The 21242-nt window shown below is 40.4% G+C and overlaps 1 protein-coding gene across 1 annotated transcript in view; it reads left to right on the forward strand.

Moving 5' to 3' along the window:
- Positions 1–20413, forward strand: part of Adgrv1 (adhesion G protein-coupled receptor V1) — a 546438-nt gene extending 526025 nt beyond the window's left edge. The window contains exons 88-90 of the mRNA XM_041663490.1: positions 8831–9019; positions 11600–11777; positions 20034–20413. Of these exons, the coding sequence (XP_041519424.1) occupies positions 8831–9019; positions 11600–11777; positions 20034–20152 (486 nt within the window). The 3' untranslated portion in view covers positions 20153–20413. The remainder of the gene's footprint in view (positions 1–8830; positions 9020–11599; positions 11778–20033) is intronic.
- The last annotated feature ends 829 nt before the right edge of the window (positions 20414–21242 follow it).

Raw genomic sequence — 21242 nt, forward strand, 5'->3', positions numbered from 1 at the left:
TACTCTCTCCATACTGATTCAATATAAAACTTGAAATTCTAGTTGGAGCTATAACTAAAGGAGATCAAGGGGATACAAATTGGAAAGGAAGAAGTTAAAGCATTTGTATTCGCAAATGGTACACAGTGTACATAAGTAACCCCAGAAACTATACCAGGGAACTCCTACAATTGCCCTCATTTTTCAAAGCTTGTGTCAAGCTAACATAAAGTTGGCTAGCACACCTACTGCTTCCCAGCCTATAGGTTGGACGGTCATCTATCTCAGGTTAACTCGGTGACTGAATCAAGATTGGCAGTAGAAAATTTTCAGTTGTAGATCATTCCTATGTAGAAGGAAGCTGGCTAAAATGTAGATTTTGTTTAAAGTTGGGGTAACTGACAGCTGTCCTGCATAAACTAAGATAGTATGGATAAGCCAGGCCTTTGGGGAGCAGTTGCTAGTTTTCCATGTAGATCACCATCATAACAATTGTGTGTGTGTGTGTGTGTGTGTGTATGTTTGGGTGGTGATGGGAAGAAAGATGCTGACTCAGCACACTCACTGAGGAACCAGAAGCAAGTCAGGATAGCCACAAGCAAAGTAGAATCCAAGGTCACTCTAGTGATTGCTAAGCCATAAATTTAACCTTCTGTCTGGTTTTTTGTTTTGTTTTGTTTGTTTGTTTTTCTTTTATGATTACAAAGGAAAAATATGTCTTCACATAATTAACAGGTTTTGGGAAAAATCTACGGAATGTAGTTTTCAGGAATTTAATATCGAAGTTTGAGAGTGTACTTCCGAGTGGTAAGATTTACTATTAAAAAAAAATCTTTTAATCTCTGTATTTTCTTCCTTTTTTCTTTTTGTCATTAAACATGAACTTAGTTTGTCTCAGGTTTTTTATATATTAATGAAAGTATTTGTGGATTATTCAAGTTTTGCTAGTAATGACTCCATATGGCATCTACAGAACCCCCATTTTACTGATAAAAAAAATTGGGACAAATGATATCAAGTCATTTGTACCTACTAAACAATTTCTTTATCATCAGATGTCAGCTGATTAAGACATTAAAAAATAGTATCTCGTATTATAATATCCTAGTTATTAATTGAAAGTTATTGTTTATGTCTCTTTTGTATGGTATCACATCTGCAAGTGTGGAGTCTCCAGGGTTCTAGCTTAAGGAATATTTATCTGCTAGTGAAACTTGTCAGCTGTCTCCTTGGGCTGCTGTGGCAGCTGCCCCATGTTAGGAGCTTCCTGGAGTCTGTCACTGTGTTCCAACTGATTCATGCAGAAATGCTGAAAAACAAAAGCCTTAAGTTGGATTTGATATTTAATTAACCACACTATCATGAAACAAATCATTTCTTTAAAGCTGATTTATATGATTCTTTTCCTTTACAAAACTATAAAATCTAGAAGCCCAGGATATGTGTCTTTAGCAGCTACGTGGCAGATATCAATCACGAACACCAATACTGAGCATTTCCGTGGGTTCATGTTCATCAGAGAAGGGCTGACGCTTCTGGGAAGGCACCTACAGTGCTCTGGCAAAGCAGATGACTGGTGATGCACAACATCCCTCCGCATCTCCTGCCAGATGGAGAACCTGGTTCTGTCAGCTCTTTCAAGAACTTCAACTCTGGGCTGTACAGTCTTTCACTGTGAATAAGAACAAGAATGACAGAAGTTGGTAGTGTCTATAGTAGTAAAACCAACCACAAGTGCCCACTTAGGTATCACACTGAAGGATATGCAATCTTGAGTCAGGTTACCCTCCTAACGGAAAGATACCTTCTTATCAGCACTGAGCATATTCCGTATTTTAGCCTCCCACCCTCAGCCTCTCTGTGGTCGCTGTGCTCTGTCTGGCTGTATCAGTTGCAACTGAACACATGCCTCGTTCACTTCCTCCTTGATATCTGTTTATTACAACACAGAGCATGTCATGCCTGTAGAACAAGTTCTTTTTGCATCTGTACAGTTGTGGCTGTCTTCTGTCCTGACCTGATCGACCGGTTAGGTGTTTCTTGTTTGTGTCCCTGGTAATTCTTCCTGCTGTGTCCTCTAGCTCTTTAGTCCTGTGTTCTCAGCTCTTTTCTCTGCAGAGTGTTTTCCAGAAGCAAAACAACAAAGGACTCGTCATGAACATCATGTACTCATATGGCTCAGGTATCCCCACCACACAGCTGTCCTCTACACTTAGGCCTCTGGCCTTGCTTGCTCTCCTCTCTTCCAGTCTGGCACTTCAAACATGTCAGAAATGTTCACTTCAAACTTTTAAGAAATTTAATTTGCTGACACAAGCAACTGATCTCCTCTCTCTCTTCTCCACTTTCACCAGGCTATTCAATGTTCCTGACTCGTCTTCATAGCGACAGTCTTCTTAGGTCACCACCACTGTCTAAGTTTACTCCACAGAATGACTACGTAGGACTCTACACACTAACGGTTGAGGCAACTTGAAGGATGGTGGTGGAGACTGTTGGAAAGGTTTAGGCTAAGTTCCTGACAGTAACTACAACACTTCTGAGGCTGACACAGGAGGAATCCAAGTTTGAGACCAGCCTGGGGGTACATAGCAATTTTCAGCCTAGCCTAGACTTCTTAGTAAGACTCTGTCTGCCTTAATTACTGTTACATTGCTCTGAAGAGACACCATGACCAAGGCAGCTTATCAATGAAAGCATTTAATTGGGGCTTGCTTACAGCTTCAGAGGGTTAGGCCTAACCATTGTGAGGTGAGTGCAGTGGCAGGCAGGCATGGTGCTAGAGCAGGAGCTGAGAGCTCACATCCTGACCAATAGGCAGCAGATAGAGAGAGAGAGAGACAGAGAGACAGAGAGAGACAGACAGACAGATGGGTGAAGTGTGTGTGTGTGTGTGTGCAGAAGCACATGTGCACCTGGGCCTTGCCTGGGCTTTTGAAACCTGAAAGCCCACCCAGTGGCACACCTCCTCCAAAAAGGCCACACCTTCTAATCCTTCCTAAACAGTTCACCAACTAGGGAAACAGACATTAAAATATACGAGCCTTTGGGGGCCATTCTCATTCAAACCACCATATTGCCTCAGGAAAAAAATCAAAACCTATTTATAAGTGAGCTGGAAAGATGATTCAATAATTAAGAATACTAGTTGTTCTTCCAGAAGACCTGAGTTCATGGTAGCTCACAACCATCTGTAGCCCAAGGGACTGAACGCTCTCCTCTGGTCGCTGATGGTATACAAGTATATTTGCAGGCAAAAGGCACCCTGTAAACACAAGATAAATTTTAAAAAAACTTTTAAAATTGTTTAAAAATTATTTCTATGGCTATCCAGGAGAGGAAAGAAGAGAGTGAGGAGAGGTTGGGGGAGCAGGCCAGAGAGCATAGAAAGAAAGGGGACAAGGGCAAACAAAGCACATGCAAGTGTGGCATGTCGCAGTGAAACCCAGGAGTGTGTCTAATTAATAAGTGTTAATTTTAAAGTCCTCATACTAACATTCGAACGGATACAGTACAATTTGGAATTTTATAGTTTTGAATGTTTTCACTTATTAAAAATAGATTTTTTTTCTATATATAATCAATCTATCTTGACTATAGTTTCCCCTTCCTCCCAGTCCCTGTCCTTATCCCCTCCCTCCAGGTCCACTCCCTTTCTGTCTCTCATTAGTAAAGAACAGGCTTCTAAGAGTCAACGGCTTAAGAATTTTATACCCCAGTACTATATATTAGATCATTTCTCCTCCTCCTTCTTACTCCCACTCATCCAGTGTCCTCCCCAAGCCCACTCCAATTCATTATTTTTCCTAATTATTTTTACTTATCTAGAAATAATGGCATTTAGAAAAAACAGCCTGCTGGGTCCCTTTAGTGGTACTCTTGTGTGTATGTGTTTAGAGATGACCACTTGGGATGGATAACCTATTAATGCACTCATCCCTGGAGAAAACAAAATACTCCACTCATTTACAGCTCACTTCAGTTCTTTCCTCCCTTTTATGATTACAGCTTGTCATTTTGTTCTCAGATTTCACCCTTGTTCTGTGTCTGTGAGCTCCATCGAGGCCCCGATTGGCCACTTCCCCTGGTATCTGCCCCTCAGTCCTTCCACACAGCTTACTTTGTAGTTTGGAAACTATTCCAACCTGAGGACTCCTGGGGTTTGTGGTATCAGCAGTTTGTGTTCTTGTAACTTGGAGCAAATTTAATTTATAGTTCCTCTCTCATGTCTGCCTCCTGGTAAGTAGATTCCTGATTGGTTTGTGCTCTGAACTTTGAGGCCTGAGAGCAATATCATGGAAAGGAGAGAGGCTCAGCTACAAAGGCCTTGAGAAGAAAGACGGCAGAGTGCAGGTTGCTCACCTCAAGAAGAGGTTACTGAGCCATGGCCTAATAATTATGTTTTGATTCATGAATATTTATCACAGTGAGAATACTGACCAAATATTTCTTCATCCATGACACACAGAGGAATGTACCCTGAAATTACAGGCAGGGATAAAAGGAAGGACATATTATCTGCCTCCTAAGTATTTATGATTAAGAACTTTTCAGACTGTTGTTCCTAAGAATTGTTGGGTTTAGAATAGACATTTGTCTAGACCTGAAAAAGGAAGACCTGCAGTCAACCAGAGCTGCAGACATGCCTGAAGCCAGCTCACTTTTTTTCAGTGTACTAGTTCTGAACTGAAAGTTCCTTACACTAGACGGCTTAGAGCAGAACTTGATGGACCCCCTCCCAACATACCCCCCCCCCCATACTGGGTAGTGTCGGGAGAAGTGTTTGCTCCCTACATGACTATCAATTACCCTGGCTAATCAACAGTCCTCAGAATGAACTCATTGTTTCCTTCTCTGTTTATTTGATGTACAGATTGAACTACAGATCTAATTACAAGTATAAACACTAACAAAATCAATTTTTAGTGTAAAAAGTAAAAGGTTCAAAATGAAGAAATTAGGATGAGATTCCTACTTCTTTCATTGGTAAAAAATAATATATGTAAATGCAGAAACCCTGTATTTGTCTCCAGCTTTGCTATTTGCTAAATTCTATCTTCTTTGCTGCCATGTTACTGGTGATTCAGAATATAGCTGGTCAGAGTCATAGAACAGTCCTAGAAGAAGTCCAGAAAGAAGGGATCACAGTGGCTTTCTGTGTCTGCCTAAGTGAGAGGGAGAGCAGAGGCCTTGAGGGAAAACTAGCCACAGGAAGGAACCATAGGAAACTGCGTGGCTAGTCTCCGCAGAAGGGACACAGCCAGGCAGTATAGCAAAGCAACCGGCTCCCAAGAGATACCCACCGGAAGAGCCCATGCCCCACCCTGCCCCGACTGTTTGCTCCTTCTCCCAGGAAGATGACCTCTGCACAGGGCATGTAGAATGGAAAGACTGAACGGTAGAAGAAACTGGCCAAACCACTACCAAATGGTCCAGCTATAGTTACAAAAGAATCAGAGCGCGGAACCTAGCTGGTACCTCAGGCCCACCTCTGTCTTCGCGCCTTCCCACTCTCTCCTGCTGACGACAGTTCAAAATCTTGGTCTCTGGTTTATCAATTATTTCTTAAGTCCCTCCTTTAAGTCAGAGAACCATCAGTTCTCAACCCGTGGTCATGATCCCCTTGTGAGGGTCATTTTACAAGGGTCACATATCAGATATCCTGCCTATCATATATTTACATCATGATTCATAATAGTAACGAAATTATATTTATGAAGTATCAATGAAATCATTTTATGGTTGGGGGTCAGCACAACATGAGGTCCCAGCATTAAAAAGACAGAACCACTCTTTCAAACACAACAGAGAGATGAACCTTGCCTCTCATTGTCTCAGAACTTGCAGTTTAATAGATTTCTTGGATATTCCAAATGTGTGGGTTTAAGAAAGCCTAATTCTGCTGGTGCTGCCTTGTCCGCCCCATCTCTGAAAGGGGAGTGGCACTACTTCACAGAGAAGCCTGCGGCACCCCTCAGCCTGGAATCTTTATGCTTTGAAGAAGTTGGAGAAAGGCCTGAGAGGAGAGTGTCCAAGAGAGGAGCCAAGCCACCTCCCATCTTCCTGTTCTAGCCAGTTGTTTGTTTTTTTTGTTTTTTTTTTTAATTTATTTCTAGCACTTCTTGTTAAACTTGTGACCTGGGACACGAAGAACTCACAGAACTGGTGGCAAGGACAGCTGAGATCCTTGCCTTCCCTGGTCTTCCAAAGACTCCTCTGTGGTTAAGCACACACCCCCTGCTCTTGCAGAGGACCTGGCTGTGCTCTGTACCACCCACGTAGTGACTCAGGAATGCCTGTGACTCCAGTTCCAGGGAAGCCAGCACCCTCTTTTCCCCTCTGTGGGTTTCCACATGCATGGGATGCAAATAAATCCATGAAGGCACATACAAATAATAAATAAATCTTTAAAAATAGAGTTATGAGAATATATAATTCTTTAGACTATATGATTTCACTTGTGGCTCACTGAATATTGACTAATAAGCTGAAATTCCTAGATCAAAAGAAATATAGAATGGGGCTTGATGTTATAGTCAATCCAGGTATAAAGATTTTTAAAGCATTTTCATGACTATAGGAGGGCAATGAAATAAAACAGCAACACACAGACAGAACTGGCTTCCCTGTGAATGCCAGAAGGTGTAGGTGAATGGGATCTGGAGCACGGGAACTTGCTCTGTGGCGGGGGCGGGATATCTTGTCATTTGTGAGCAGTTTGAGCGTCAGAACCACGCATGCCTCATCCTCGCACCTCTGCCTGGCAATACACACAGTGAATGTGCACCGTTCTACAGCCTGACAGTCTAGGCGACTCCTGAAGTGGCTTCACACAGCCCTGCAGCAGAAGCCTGCACTCAGCATTCAGTGGTTGGAAGGGGAACTTGTTTTTACCCTGAGGTCAGAAACTTCCACCGCTGAGGACAGTGGATAATGGAGGCCCCTCTTCTCTATTTGTACAGCTTGGCCCAGACCAAGCAAGAGTCACTTAAAGATAATCTGCATCCTTTCCTTCTTATTTTAGCCATGTTTGTGTTTCCCAGGGCACGTCTAAAAGTCTCAAAATATTTACTGTATACTTCCATGCTTTTAAGAAAAAGAAATGCGGTTTGCGAATGTTGTTCTGTTCAGCAGGCAGAGCGTTTCCTGGCACACGAAAGGCTGTGTTTGAAAACAAACAGGAGAAAGACTGTTGGGCTTTAACAGATGGGTCCTTAGAGATGGGTTTTAAAGCACGGGTTTGGTTTCCTTATCCAGCTTTTAACCTGTCACTTCTCAACACTTACAGTGACCCTGAAAAATAAATCAGTAACATTTGCACAGTTTTTAAGGCTGACACTTTAATTTTTTTTCCTGTTTTGTCTATCGCCATGGCCAATGTAATTAGGTCATAGTCATGTGAGAAGCTAATTGTGTGAGAAAAATGTTGGATGAGCACGAGTGTTTTCAGGAAGATGTTGTTTCTATTAATGTGTACTTGAAACTAAATCACGGAGCCTACGTAATTTGGAATATGAATGTCTCTCCGAAAGAACCCTTGAACCGAATTCAAAAGGAAATGTATGCTTCTGCTTGCTCTTGTGAGATGATTACAGCAATTAGTTTAAAAAATATGTTTACCATGTACAGCACTGCTTTGTAAACGTGCTTAGTTGTGGAGACAGTTGAGAAGCTGTCTCCCCAGTAGGAGAACAGTCGTGACCCTCACGGTCCTCCCAAGACCTAAAGAGACCAAATGCTGGCCCGTGTTGCATGGCTCTGTCCCCTCGATTCACATAGGTAAATCGTTGCTTCTGACTGCTGGGCCACGGTGTTTCCTAAGAAACATTTTGCTATTTATACCAGTAGGTAGATATTTTGGGTGTGTACAGTTGCTATTGCTTCAATACCTTAGAACCATGGAGAGTACAAACTCTATACAGCATTGACACTTACTTATATTTCTGGAAAATTTTTCTATGTTATTCCATTTCTTCTTTAATTAGCTGAGTTTATTTTTACCTTTCTTGATTAACAATTTTAGTAACAGATATTCTTCCTTGCATTAAAATTTTTAATACCAAAACCACCGAGGACACATTTAAGGTATTTTATTGTCTAAATAAAATGTCAGAGTGGGGTCGAGGAACAGACTGCTTTGGAGAGCAGTCATACAGGAGAGCACATGTGGAAATCATGACGAAAAGGAGTAACGAGCAGAACACAAACAAAAGCAGTCCCTTCTGGTGACGGAAGCAGAGCAATTATCAAGAGGTTGAGCACGTTCTTGAGGGATTTGAAGGGCTAACGGCTTTTGAAGAATGCACGAGATAGTGCTGTCGCCCTTGGGAAGCATTTATGGAGAAGCATAGATTGCTGAATCTTAAACAATCCACAGTCCAAGTAACATAAGTAGGTGAGGTGCACACAGGGTGTCAAGTGGCACTTACTTGGCTTTCCCCAGATACGCGGAAAGTAAGTGGAATACCTCAATTACTAAATAGGCATTTGGTGGGAGATAAATAAAAATAAAGGACAGGAGGTTTGCCTTCTAAAACAAGATGAATATAGGTCAATAATAAATTTCTGTAATTTATTTCATGCGTTAGTAGGCTACATCCAGAGTTACTAAATATATTCAGAGGAAAATGATTGATGAGCGCCCAGTCTTCCTAAGCAGCATTGATGATCATTTTGTGACTTGGAATTTACAGCGTGGCCTGTAGTCTGACTGCTGGCACACTCAGTTGCTCCTAGATTTGAGTAAGATTGGAGCCTCCTGAAGATGACCAGCTAGCTTACTGCTGTGTTTAGGCTTCAGCTCTGCTGGCCAGACTGCCTTTGACATACCAATGCTTTTTTCTTTTTATAGGGACTTTATGTTTTTGTGGTTTATTTCATTTTACACAACCAAACATGTTGCCCCATGAAGGCCAGCTACACGGTGGAAATGAACGGTCATCCAGGACCTAGCACTGCCTTCTTCACTCCCGGGAGCGGAATGCCTGCCGCTGGAGAGATGCACAAGTCTACCCAGAACCTCATCAACGCCATGGAAGAGGTGTGTCCCCGGCCCACCCTGACACCCTCTCACCTGCTGACAAAAAGTGAAGACAAAAGATGCTAACCAACTTTTGAGCCCATCCCTCTGTGCGGTGGCATTTGAAGGATCTTAATTAGTTATTTTTCTGTCCTGTGAGCCACATGGACCAGCCATTTTTATTGAGAAATTAAAGCAAAATGTGTCATTTCCTTCAAAACCTTCTAATCTGATATGACAGGAATTGAAACTGTCTAAGAAACGCTTTTAAAATACCATTCTTCCTAAAACCACACTCGAAGTCACCCTTATCTGCTTCTCCCCGCACAGTTCTTTAATCCCAACGAAGAGAAGCAAACAGGCAGGCACTCCTTTCTGTTTAAATCCACCAGTCAGTCTAAAGCAGAGCTCAGAGGCTGTTTTGTGGCACTCCTGAAAAATCTAGGCGGGATTTCCTCCACAAAATCTGCCTCCCACTGCTGGCTACATTATTCTGTCCATATACGTTTGATTTCCTGAGTCTGACTCACATACCCTCCACCCCCGCCTTTTGGCAAAGTGTTAGTCTGGACTGTTAAGCACACCTGAATACATCTATCCTAGAAAAGGCAGTAAGGCACAGCCCTCACCACTGTGCAGCTTCGCGATGTGCTTGGCTGCATGCCTTGTGAATGAAAGAAGCAGGTGTGTTTCTTGCTTTCATACAAATGCATGAAATTAAGAAACATTTTATTGAATAAGAAATAATGATAGGATGATAGATGGATAGACAAATAGATGATGATAGGTTAGACAGTTGCTAGAGATATGATAGACAAAGACAGAAAGACAGATAGATGATAGATAGATGATAGATAGATAGATAGATAGATAATCTACCTGCCCAGAGATACCTTATGTGGGATCTACTCTCATTCCTGTCAATTTAAAATTGAAGCAAATGATTACAGTGTCATTACTGTGTATAGCCTTTTTATTTGAATAAAAAATTACTATAAAGAATTATCAATTCAGAATGGATAAGCATACATTGGATAAAAATGGTTGGCAGGGCTCATAGGTAGGAGATAAATAAAAGTGCAGATTAAAAAGAATGTATTTTGTCTGTCAGATGAATAAGTTTAAGAAGGATGTTTAAAAATTGAGATATGCCAGAGCTAGAGAGATGGCTTAGCAGTTAAGAACACTTGCTGCTCTTACAGAGGACCCAGGTTTAATTCCCAGCTCTTACCTGTGGCTTACAACCGTCTATAACTTCAGTTCCAGTTCCAATGCTCTCTTCTAGTCTCTGTAGGGACCAGGCATTCACATGGTGCAAAGCACACATGCAGACAAAGCACTCATACACATAACATAAAAATAAATAAATCTTCAATTTTTTTAAGAAAGAAAAACATTGAGATATGTCTTTAGTACTTTGATATTGAAATCTGGTACCATTTTATATGCCATATATTTTTGAAACTGAGTTATTTTATCATAACTAGTGACCAAAAGGCCAGCAGGAGTGTTTTTAAGATCCATCGGTCTTGTTGAATCATTACCAATTTAGCATTTGTCTAGCTCTGACCTGTCCTGTGATATATCTTTTAACTATGTGTGGCTGAATGAAAGTAACTAGCATTACAGATCTAGTTTGTCATTTACTCAGTGACACTGTAAATGTCCCAGGGACAAATGTACCCAGAAGCTGCAGTATTGGAGAACTTAAATATGAACTATTCTTGTCACTGAAAACAGTTCTGTAGAACAATGCTGTCCTCGATGCCTGGACTCGTGGTGACGATCATCTGAGGTTTCACCTTCTCTCAAGTTCATCTCTGAGGTTCTTGGTTTCCTCTTCTCAGTATGAAGTGTCCCTGAAGTCTCAGCAGACCCTTAAGTCCGAAGGCAACAGCTGTGACCCTCCGGTTCCTGGGCTGGAGCCATTGCTTGAGTGTTCCTCTGGGGTGTTGCACAACTGCATAGCTTAAAGTCTGTCTGCATTCCTCAGAGGCTCAAAATTGGCTGTGATCCAGCTGTCAATGAGAGACTGCGGGAGACGGTCTAAAAAGCCAGCAAGAGCAGGGAAGGGCGGGGAAAAGAAGGATTAAGGGTTCATTTGCCACTAACCTGGTTTGCCAGGTAACCTAGAAAGGCAGGAATACATTTAATCGTCTCAGAACAGAACTCCTTTGAGAGTATAGTCAAAAGCAAAGAAGGATTTTGATAAATTCCCTTTAGTTCAATGTATTCTTTGTATACTGGCCCCAATTAAAATATATTTCAGATTAATAATTTGGAGGGTTCTTCTGAATTTCCTTAATATACATTTTACAAATAAATAAACAGAGAAATAGTTTTATCTCCCCATACATGGTATCATAGCAATCTACATGTGATTTTGAGAAACTGTCAAATCATGAGGTTATACTAGCTTGAGGAGAGGCATGCTTTTCTGAAGAACAAACACAAAATGCAAGCTCATAAAAACAATTCAATAGGCCATCCATAGTTTTTAATGAAATGCAAAAAAATTGTTGCAAAAATGGGCTTCAAAATTACTGCGTACATTCATGTTAACAATTGTCACGTTCTTCTGCTCTTGCCCCAATCCAAAAGGTGCCATCTGACTGGGAGAGAGCATCCTTCCAGCAGACCAGCCAGGCAAGCCCTGATTTGAAGACAAGTCCCCAGAATGGTGCCTCATTCCCTTCTTCTGGAGGATATGGGCAGGGGTCCCTGGTAGCCGATGAAGAGTCCCAAGAGTTTGATGACTTGATATTTGCATTAAAAACTGGTATGTATAAACGAACCCACAACTGGCCTTAGAAACTGGCAGCCTGCGAGCCTGTTCCTTTCTCTCCCCTTCCCTGAGAGTGCAAACACACTGTCAGCCACGGCATGTCCTGATTCTCATGACCCGTGTCTGATCCCAGTCAAGCCCTAGGATATTCTGTTCCTAGCATCAAATATAACACAGCCAAAAATAATTTACGATTTGCTTTTAACAAAGAAAACAACATATCCTAACTAAATGTAAATATCTGTGTCCTAATATCTGGCTAGAACACCAAGAACTTAGTAAGTCGGATTCAATATAAGGAAGCTCGCTGAAGGAGTTTGCCTCTGATATGCAAAAAATGAAAAAAGAAAAAGAATGTTATTCATGAAGACGTATTTCATATACATTCAGAAGTCATGCAACAAACATGTATATGTCTGCAGTTTTCAAGGTGTACAATCACATGTCGTATTTTATTGACTGTGTGTGTGTGTGTGTGTGTGTGTGTGTGTGTATGTGCGTATGTGTTCAGTTCCACTCAATCAATAACCCTAATGGATAATTCCTATATAGAGAGCAATAAGATCCTAAAGACACCAACACATTACCTAAAAATGGAGAAAGTGAGAAATCTGACTGAAGGTCACATGCTAGTGGAAAAACATTAATGAATGCCATTCTTTTTCATGTGTAAGTGGTCTTCCCACCCCTGTGACAGACCCATGACTGAAACATGAAAGGGTGGTTTCTTTTGGCTGATGATTTCAGAGGTTTCAGTCCATGGTCAGCTGGCTCCCTTGCTTTCAGGCCCAGGACAAAGTAGAAATATCAAGGAAAGGCATGAGGAGATATCGTCACTGTCTGGCAACCCAAGTATAAAAAGAGTAGATGGAAGGGGCCAGGGTCAAGACATCCTCTTCAAAGGCATGCTACCAACATCATGTTTTTGGGTTCCACCTTCTGGATATTCATTCAGTTTTTAAAAATATTAATGAATGACACTACTGACTAGGCCAGAGTGAGTCCCCTGATTTTAAAATGGCCTTACAGAAAACCCTGAAAGGAGTGCTTTGCTAGGGGCCTAGGTTACTTCTCAGTCTGATCAAGTTGGCAATGAATATTAGCCGTCACAGTAGTTTAGCTTAGATACATAATGTGCCATAACTCTATTGTGAATATTGATCATTTTAGAGTTTTCCAAGTCCTATAAGCAGTTTTTAAACATTTTCTTTTTCAAAAAAAATTTGAAGTATTCCTATTGTAAAAGTAGTAATGACGTTTTTAAAAAGCAAGAAGATACAGTTGCAAAGAAGAAGCTTCTTAAATGCTTACTTAAAAATGTTTCCGTGTAAAGTAGCTTGATTTTTCTATGACCAGATATTCCTTTGGTAAAGTATTTTTGTCGTCACAAAGTTAATCTCTTACATCTTGAGAATGACTGGAACAACCCAGGGACTATATCTCAATTTGTATTCCATATTAGGGTCTCATTATTAAGAACAGTAAGACCACAAAGCACATCACTGTCCCCCGGCCCCTCCCTATGCCCATACCCAGAATGCCACACTGCCCTCGTGCCCTTTTGAGAAATGACAAATCCAACTGAAATGAGAACAAACTCACCCATTCATACTCAATAGGTGCTGATACTCAAATGACAGCAGAGGGACCTTTCAAAACATGAATGATCAAATGAATGAAAAACACGAAACCTGGGACTGTTGTGGAGGAATAGACACAAGAGTTAAAGAAGAATGAAATAAATAATCAAGAAAATTGTTGAGTTTTGTAATCAAGGGACAAAGCTCTCTCAGTTGAAGAATGTGTAGTGTTTAAACAGGAAAGGAATGGAGGAAGGGCATTACACACTCAAGGAGTCTAAAGAAAAATGTCAGCCTTAGTGTGAAGCTTGTTTGTGGAGAACGTCTTATAGGAGGAGAAGGAACAGTGGCCCGAGTAGGCTGAGACAGTCTCACAGGGGCGTTGCTCACACTGTCTGCAACCAAAGCAATGAGGAGTGGAAGCGAGCACACCCCTCTGGCTGCTTGTAGTTGGTCCTCAGGGAGCAACCCCTGCCAGGGTGCTTAGGGGAGACTATAGATTCACAGCCCAAATTAGCACTTTGACAGTTCTAAAGTGTAGTAGGAGGGAGCTACTTGTTCGTCCGTCCGCCCGACTAGCTTAGCCCCAAAATAATCACACAGAAACTGTATTAATTAAAACACTGCTTGACCCATTAGCTCTAACTTCTTATTGGCTAACTCTTACATATTAATTTAACCAATTTCTATTAATCTGTATATCACCACAAGGTCATGGCCTACCAGCAAAGTTTCAGCATGTCTATCCCTGGCGGCAGCTCATGACTCTGCCCTTCTTCCTCCCAGCATTCATTCCAGCTTTCCCTGCCTACCTAAGTTCTGCCTTGCTATAGGTCCAAAGCAGTTTCTTTATTCATTAATGGTAATCACAGCACACGGAAGGGACTCCCACCTTACTAAAAGTGCTGTAGAAAGACCTACTTTATTGAATTTGACCTCGCACTTCTGGAATACAGTTAGTGGAAATTTCCTTTGGGGAGTACAAAACTATTGGTCCTGTTTAGCATAATGTTAAAATGCTGTTTGGTAGTCCTAAGTAGTTGGGCATTTATAGTGAGCCATGGAGGGTTTTTTGAGAAAAAAAGTATAAAGAGTAAATTATAAGCAGTATCAGAAAGGCTGCAAAGACCTCAGAGTGGGCCAGGGTCATGAAAATAAGACCCCACATAGAAAAGGCCAATGAGAGTGGAAGAGGGCAGGCCCTGAAGAAGAACAGGGACTGATAGAGACTTGTTTCTCACCTGAGTGAGTGGTACAGAGCTTCCTTAGTGTGGTTTGCTGAGGGAAACTGGAGTACTTTGACGATAAACATTCCTCCTGAGTATTCATAAGGTTAAAAGTACCACTGGAGATGGTAGTATTTGAAATACATCAGAGCAGAGATTTTATTGGTAGTTTTGGGAATTATTAACTCTGAATTAGGAAAGGGGAAGAAGAAAGAAGAGAGGAACAGAAATGAAGAGAGACATTAGAGAGAAAGGGAAGAAAAGAGAAGGGATGGAAAACAGGAACACACTAGATGATGCTTGCTTCTGTGTCAGAAGGGAAAAGGGTCCCACCAAGAAATTCTAGCAAATAATAAAGGCAACTAAATACAGAAATGAGTTTTTGTGAGAATGAAATGACTAGTTACATAAAACATTGAGTAGAATTGGGACTGAAAGAGGGTTTACAAATTATGATTAGGTTCCCTAATGTTTTCTGTAGGCAGTACCATTAGATCTTTATGTTCAAACACTGAAATAAGATGAATTCTTAGAACATAATTAAATTAGATCTGTGGGCTATATATAACAAGTACTGGGTGTATTTGGTTCAAGAATGCATGGAATGACTTGCTTAGAGATTTAGCTTAGCATTCCTTAGAGTTCCCTAAACTCATTGGGAAAAAATATTTTAAGAGATCAAAATAGCAATCTCTAACATTGCTTCTCTATATTATGGAAAAGATGCTATAATAACCAAGCATCAGTCCCTGAACACATTCCATCATAGGATATTGTCAATTAAAAGAGCCACCCACATGCTTTCTATCTACAGTAGAATTCAACATTGGCCTGTAGTCTGGATTTGGCCTAACAAGGTGTTTTGCTTGATTTACACAGCATTTTAACAGTTTTTGAGCCAATATCAAAAATGTAGAGATACTGTATATAAGTCTAGAAAAAAGTCTGATAGCATGGACTTTAAAATAATTGGGATGTTAGCATACAAAAAATGGATTTGTTATATTTTCATATACAGTGTCATTATACTTTATTCTTTTCTACCCCATCACTTCTTCCCTCTGGCTGAACCTCTTCCCTCACAAAGAGATCCTCCCCTTCTCCTCTACCCTCATGCTGTCTGTTTCCCTTCTTTCTGTATACCTCTTCCTTCTCTCTCATCTTGTCTGTTTCCACAACATATATGTATATGAACATGTATATTTAGAGTCCACATGAAAGAGAAACATGCTGTGTTTGTCTTTATTGTTCTGACCTTTAGGTGACTTTAGGTAAGGATCTTGAGTTCTATCCATTCTCCTGTATGACTGAGTAAAAATTCCATCGCTTGTATCCACTCATTTCTAGATGGACATCAAGGCTGATTCCATACTTTGCTATTGTGAATAGTGCATCATTAACCATAAATGCACAAATAGAGACATGGTGAACCCATAACTGAATTGTATGTTAGAAAATTCCTGGGTGGACTACACACTTCCAGAAAAGTAGCAGACTATAACAACAGCAAATAGAAGCAGGGAGCCTTGCTATGTTCCAGTAATATACTTGCTAAGGAAAAAAAATCAATTTATAGTGGCTTCGAAGTAAATAAACTAATGAACAAGTATGTGAAACTAACCAGAGATAAAGATACCTACAATTAAAACTTCAAACATCAAAAAAAAAAGAAAGAAATTGAAGAAGATACTAGAAGAGGGAAAGACACCCCTGTGTTCATTGACTGAAAGAACTAATATGTTACCAGATTAGATCTACAAATTCAAGGCAATCCTCACCAAAATTCTGATGTCATTATACACAAACTATTTTTCAAAAATGCTATTGTCCCATATCCATGCACATTACTGGCATTACTAGTTAGACTTAGTGGGCTAAAAAAGAGTACATGAATTTGGGTAGGGAATTGGTAGGAGTTGGAAGGAAGGGAATAGAAAGATGAATTAGATCTAAACAGGTTGTGTATGTATATGAAGTTCTCAAGAATAAATAAACAAATATTTTTAATTCTAAAATTCATAACGAATCACAAAATATATGAGTCAAAGCATTTTTCAACAAAATAGAAATTCTGATGACTTCACAATACCTAATCTTGACTTATACTGCAGAGTCATAATAACAAGACCAGCACAAAACTTCCACAACAGACATATACAATGGAATACAATAGATAGAACACGGCTACAGCCATGGTATTGACATGTATCCAGATCATACATTGACCAAACAATAACCTTATTAATGAATGACGCTGGAAAAACTAGATGTCTGTATGCAAAAGAAACTAGATCCATATCTTTATCCTGTACCAAAATGAATTCAGAATAGATCCGAGACCTAAATGTAAGTCCTGAAACTACTAGAGGAAAAAACATTCAAGATAGAGGGCCTTTGAGTCAGACGTAGACAAGAGTCATCTAATATGGACTCAACAAATGACAAATGGATGACATGAAATAAAAGCTTCTGCCCAACAAAGGAAAATGTCATCAATGTGAAGAGACAGCTATAGAATGGGGGGGGGGGGTGCCAACTAGGCATCAAGAAGGAGATTAATATCCAGCATTTATAAAGAGCTCTAAAAATTAAATACACATTTGTCATCCAGCCAGCAAATAGTCTAATTAACTGATTAAACATTTCTCCAGAGAAGAAACACAAATGGTCAAGAAATACTTGAAAAAGCATTTGAAACCCTCAGCCATCCCAGGAATGTCAATCAGAACTGCTGATATGGTCTCACCCAGTCAGCATGGCTCAGGTCGGGAAAGCAGACTCCTATAAGAAGTTCTTAGTTTCTTTTTGAGAACTAACAAACCCAAGGACTGTTCCTAAGATGGCCATCATCATCCATGTCTGCAACCCCACATTCAGGAAGCCAGAAAGGAGACATCATTCCAGACAAGCCTGAAGTGCACTTTAAGACCCTTTCTCAGAACACAAATAAACAAAACTATTGTTTATTATTTAGCTTATTTAAGGATTTCCTTATCCTATTGAACTTTAGCTAGTTGATAATTAAAAGATAAAATATAAGTTTATGAATATGTTCTATGTCTTTTCCCTCTAAAGGGGATGTGCTTTGTATCATTGTCTAACTGGGGGAAAGCCACATAAATTGCGAGTGGGTCACAAAATCAGAAAACCCCACATCAAAACCTTAGTTTTGTGGTTTCCTTGCTTTGAGTCTTCGGCAAGGAACTGAGCCTCTCCATTTCCTCCTGTATCAAGTCATGCAAGTGTTGTGGCATTAAGAATTGTCTATGTGAAACACTAATCAGGGTGTGGCAGAGCTTAGGTTCCCTGAGGTCGGCGATGTAAACACTAGTTTTGGGCGTACTTTCTTGTTTGACTTAAAAGCTATTTTAAGGGCTGGGAGACAGCTCAGTCAGTAAGGTGGCTGCTGGACAAGCTAGAAGCTGCGTTCTGTCCTCAGCCCCACATAAAAGCTTAGCACAGCAGGAAAATGGATGTAACTAACTCTAGGGCAAAGACAAGAGGATGCTGGGAATTGCTGGCCAGCCAATCAAGTCAAATCAGTAAGCTTCAGTTCAGTGAGAAACTTTGTCTTGAAAAAGGAGGTAGAGCACTCTAAGGGAAGACACCAAACATTGGCCTCCAGCTACAACATGCACACATGTGTGTATACACACTCCCACACAGGAGTGTGTATATACAATAAATTAAGTCATATGTTCACAAGATATTCTGCTAACACCTGGTTGCTGATTGCACCATGCCTATGATGTGACCTAGATGTTTGGCTGGTTTCAATTTTTGCTTATGGGGCTGCCCAGCCACAAAGTGATGGAGGTGGGCTCGTAACGTGGTTTCTGAGTACACACCAAAGATATATACCAAACACCTGTAATGAACTAAGTACTTTCTATGAGTGTGAACCAGAGCAATGGGAAGGATGCAATCCATAGGAAAGGCCGACATTTGGAAAGCGAATCATGGTGCTTCTACAGGCATTGAGGGCAGTGCTTGGACTGATGTTCATAGCAGAGCACAGGCGGCCAGATAAAGGGGGTAGAGGACAGGAAGGGAAGGACACTGAGCAAGCAGGGCTGTGCTTTAATAGTATATATAGATCTCCTGTAGAGTTCGCCAGTACCTAAACAGTGGGAGAAACAGACATGAGCAAAAACAGAAAATATCTGGAAAGAGCTAGGGGATCTAAGCAGGGGGTGAGCAATTTATGTGACCCAGAAACATAGGAAGGAATAAGGCAGATGGTGTGAAGGATGGGACCAGGAAAGGCGGGCTTTGACTAGAAGGAGTAGACTTGGACTCCTGGTTCTTTCCCCACATAAGCTATTCTGAAGCAAACAACCTCCTTCCCATAGCTACCAGCAGAAGAATTGGCAGGGACTTAGTGGCTTCTTATTTGACTCTTTTTCTGACAAGTGAGTGGTCAGCAGTGGGGGATGCACCACCTGGCCATTGGTAGCAGCCTACTCTGTGACCACTGTATTCTCTGTCTCCCTCACTGTGTGCACGTGTGCATGCCTGTGTGTATGTAAAGACAGAACACAAGAGTAAATACAGTCCCCATATTAGAGAAGAAAAGAACCTAGTATAGTTTTAAATATATTTAAATAATTTATTATATATTTTAATTATTAATAAATAATTAATAATTATATTATAATTATTTAAAATGTGCACTGTGAAGGGGAAAGTAGTGCCTAGTAGAAAATCTTCAAAATAGAAGCTTGAGGTGTTGCATGCTGTTAAGAACAGCTAGTTTCCTGGGTTTCTAATGAGACTGTTTGCACTGTCTTATTCACGTGTCCTTAAGCTCAATCTTCAGGGCCAGTTTCCTTGGGGCACTGATAGGACACCAGGGAGACTCCCTCCTGTATGTCTGTCTGTCTTCTCAGACTAAGAAAAACTGAGCATCCCCCATCGGGCTACTGGACTCAGTGAAGTTCCAGGGGTTAGTCGTTATGTTTTCTACCCCACTAATGGAAAGTCTGGTAACTTGCCTGATTTGCTACTTTAATAAGCCCTTCACTGAGAAACCCTGTTTTCTATTACAAATTATACCTGTCTATTACATGGCAACAAGAAAAACAGAGAAAGCCAAGTGTACTGGCTCACTCCTGTAACCTCAGCTCTCAGGCTGAAGCAGGAGGGTTGCTGTGAATTTAAGGCCAGCCTGGGCTACATTGTGAGAATCTGTCTTAAAACAAAATGAGAACATGAGAAGCCCAACATTATACCTTTAGAAATCAATATGAACTTCTAAAAGCTACAAAAGTAGCCTCAATTTTAAGTATGATTCTGTAATTTTAAAGTATTTGCTGTTTATTCCAAATAAATAGCCTGGACTTTTAATAATATAGAAATAAAATGTTTTGGTTTAATGTGACTTGACCACTAAGAATTTCTGTACTAATACCTTGGACTTAAGTGTTCATTCTTCTTCATTCCAGGTGCTGGTCTCAGTGTCAGCGACAATGAATCTGGACAAGGCAGCCAGGAGGGAGGTACCTTGACTGACTCTCAGATTGTGGAACTCAGGAGGATACCCATTGCTGACACCCACCTCTGAGAGCCTCGCTAGCCCTAACCATTAGAAAGAGGATAATTTTCCTATTTGCCTTGACTTTTGTCTTAACTCTGTAAGCGCTTACAGCCCTGTAGCAATGGTGTGTAAGTCACACTGAGTGACTTACAGAGACGTGCTCATTGGCTGGAATATACATTGCTTAGTATTTGTACGATTTAAAAATTGACTGCTATCATAAAAAATCAGATCATTCCTATAAATTAGAAGGATGCATATAGTTCAAAAATATTAGTTGTTTCTTAATCATCCTAACTCAGCTAACATTGTTTAATGAAAGTACTAATCAATAAAAGCAATAGAATCCAGTTGGTATCATCAAGGCTCGTTATTATAAATAAATGTGCATGGGCAGAAACACAAAGTGTGTATTCTTGATGGTGTCTGGCACATGTCTCTTTTAGCAGTGATTGAAAGGAATCCAAAGTCCACACTTCTCCCCATGTAGATGATTTTGAGTCCTGAAAAGTACTGTGTGATCTGTGAAGGATTTTGCACCTGAGTGTGGATGAGACACTGAGGTTGCAATGTCTTTTTCATCAGCAAGACAGATTCTGCTTTCAACAAACTTAAGGTTCTGAACATGTTCCAGAATGAATGTTCTGTCCCCAGTTAAAAATAACTCCACCACAGTCGTTCATGAAACTGAGAGGAGGTTCATTCAAACAGTACAGTTTGTCTTGGAGAAAATTCTCTTGGCTTGTGATTTTTAGTCTTTCTTTGTCTTGGAATGAGAAATCAGGAAATCTCTCCCAGAACACTGTTGTAGACAAGATGATTTCATTTACTTTGTTTCCAGAAGACGTGCTGGAAACAGAACAAAGTTGCTCGTGGAATGCTTTGTGACCTTTGATTTTGGAATTCTTACATATTTTTTTAAGAAAACTAAGCATCATCCCAAAGAAAAATGTAACATTATTTTAAAATTTTAAGAAACTTTTTAATGGTAATGATTTCCCTGGAGCTCCATTTACAACCCCACTGTGTTCCTTCTGGGTGTCAAGTATGGTGTATGTGACTTGAAACATGGGTTGCACTATTTATCTTGATTGACCTTGGTTTTCATTTCTTCTCA

This window comes from Microtus oregoni, unplaced genomic scaffold (genome assembly GCF_018167655.1).
Source record: "Microtus oregoni isolate MIOR12 unplaced genomic scaffold, Mior012 000014F_ref0000157, whole genome shotgun sequence".
NCBI classification, from domain to species: Eukaryota; Metazoa; Chordata; class Mammalia; order Rodentia; family Cricetidae; genus Microtus; species Microtus oregoni.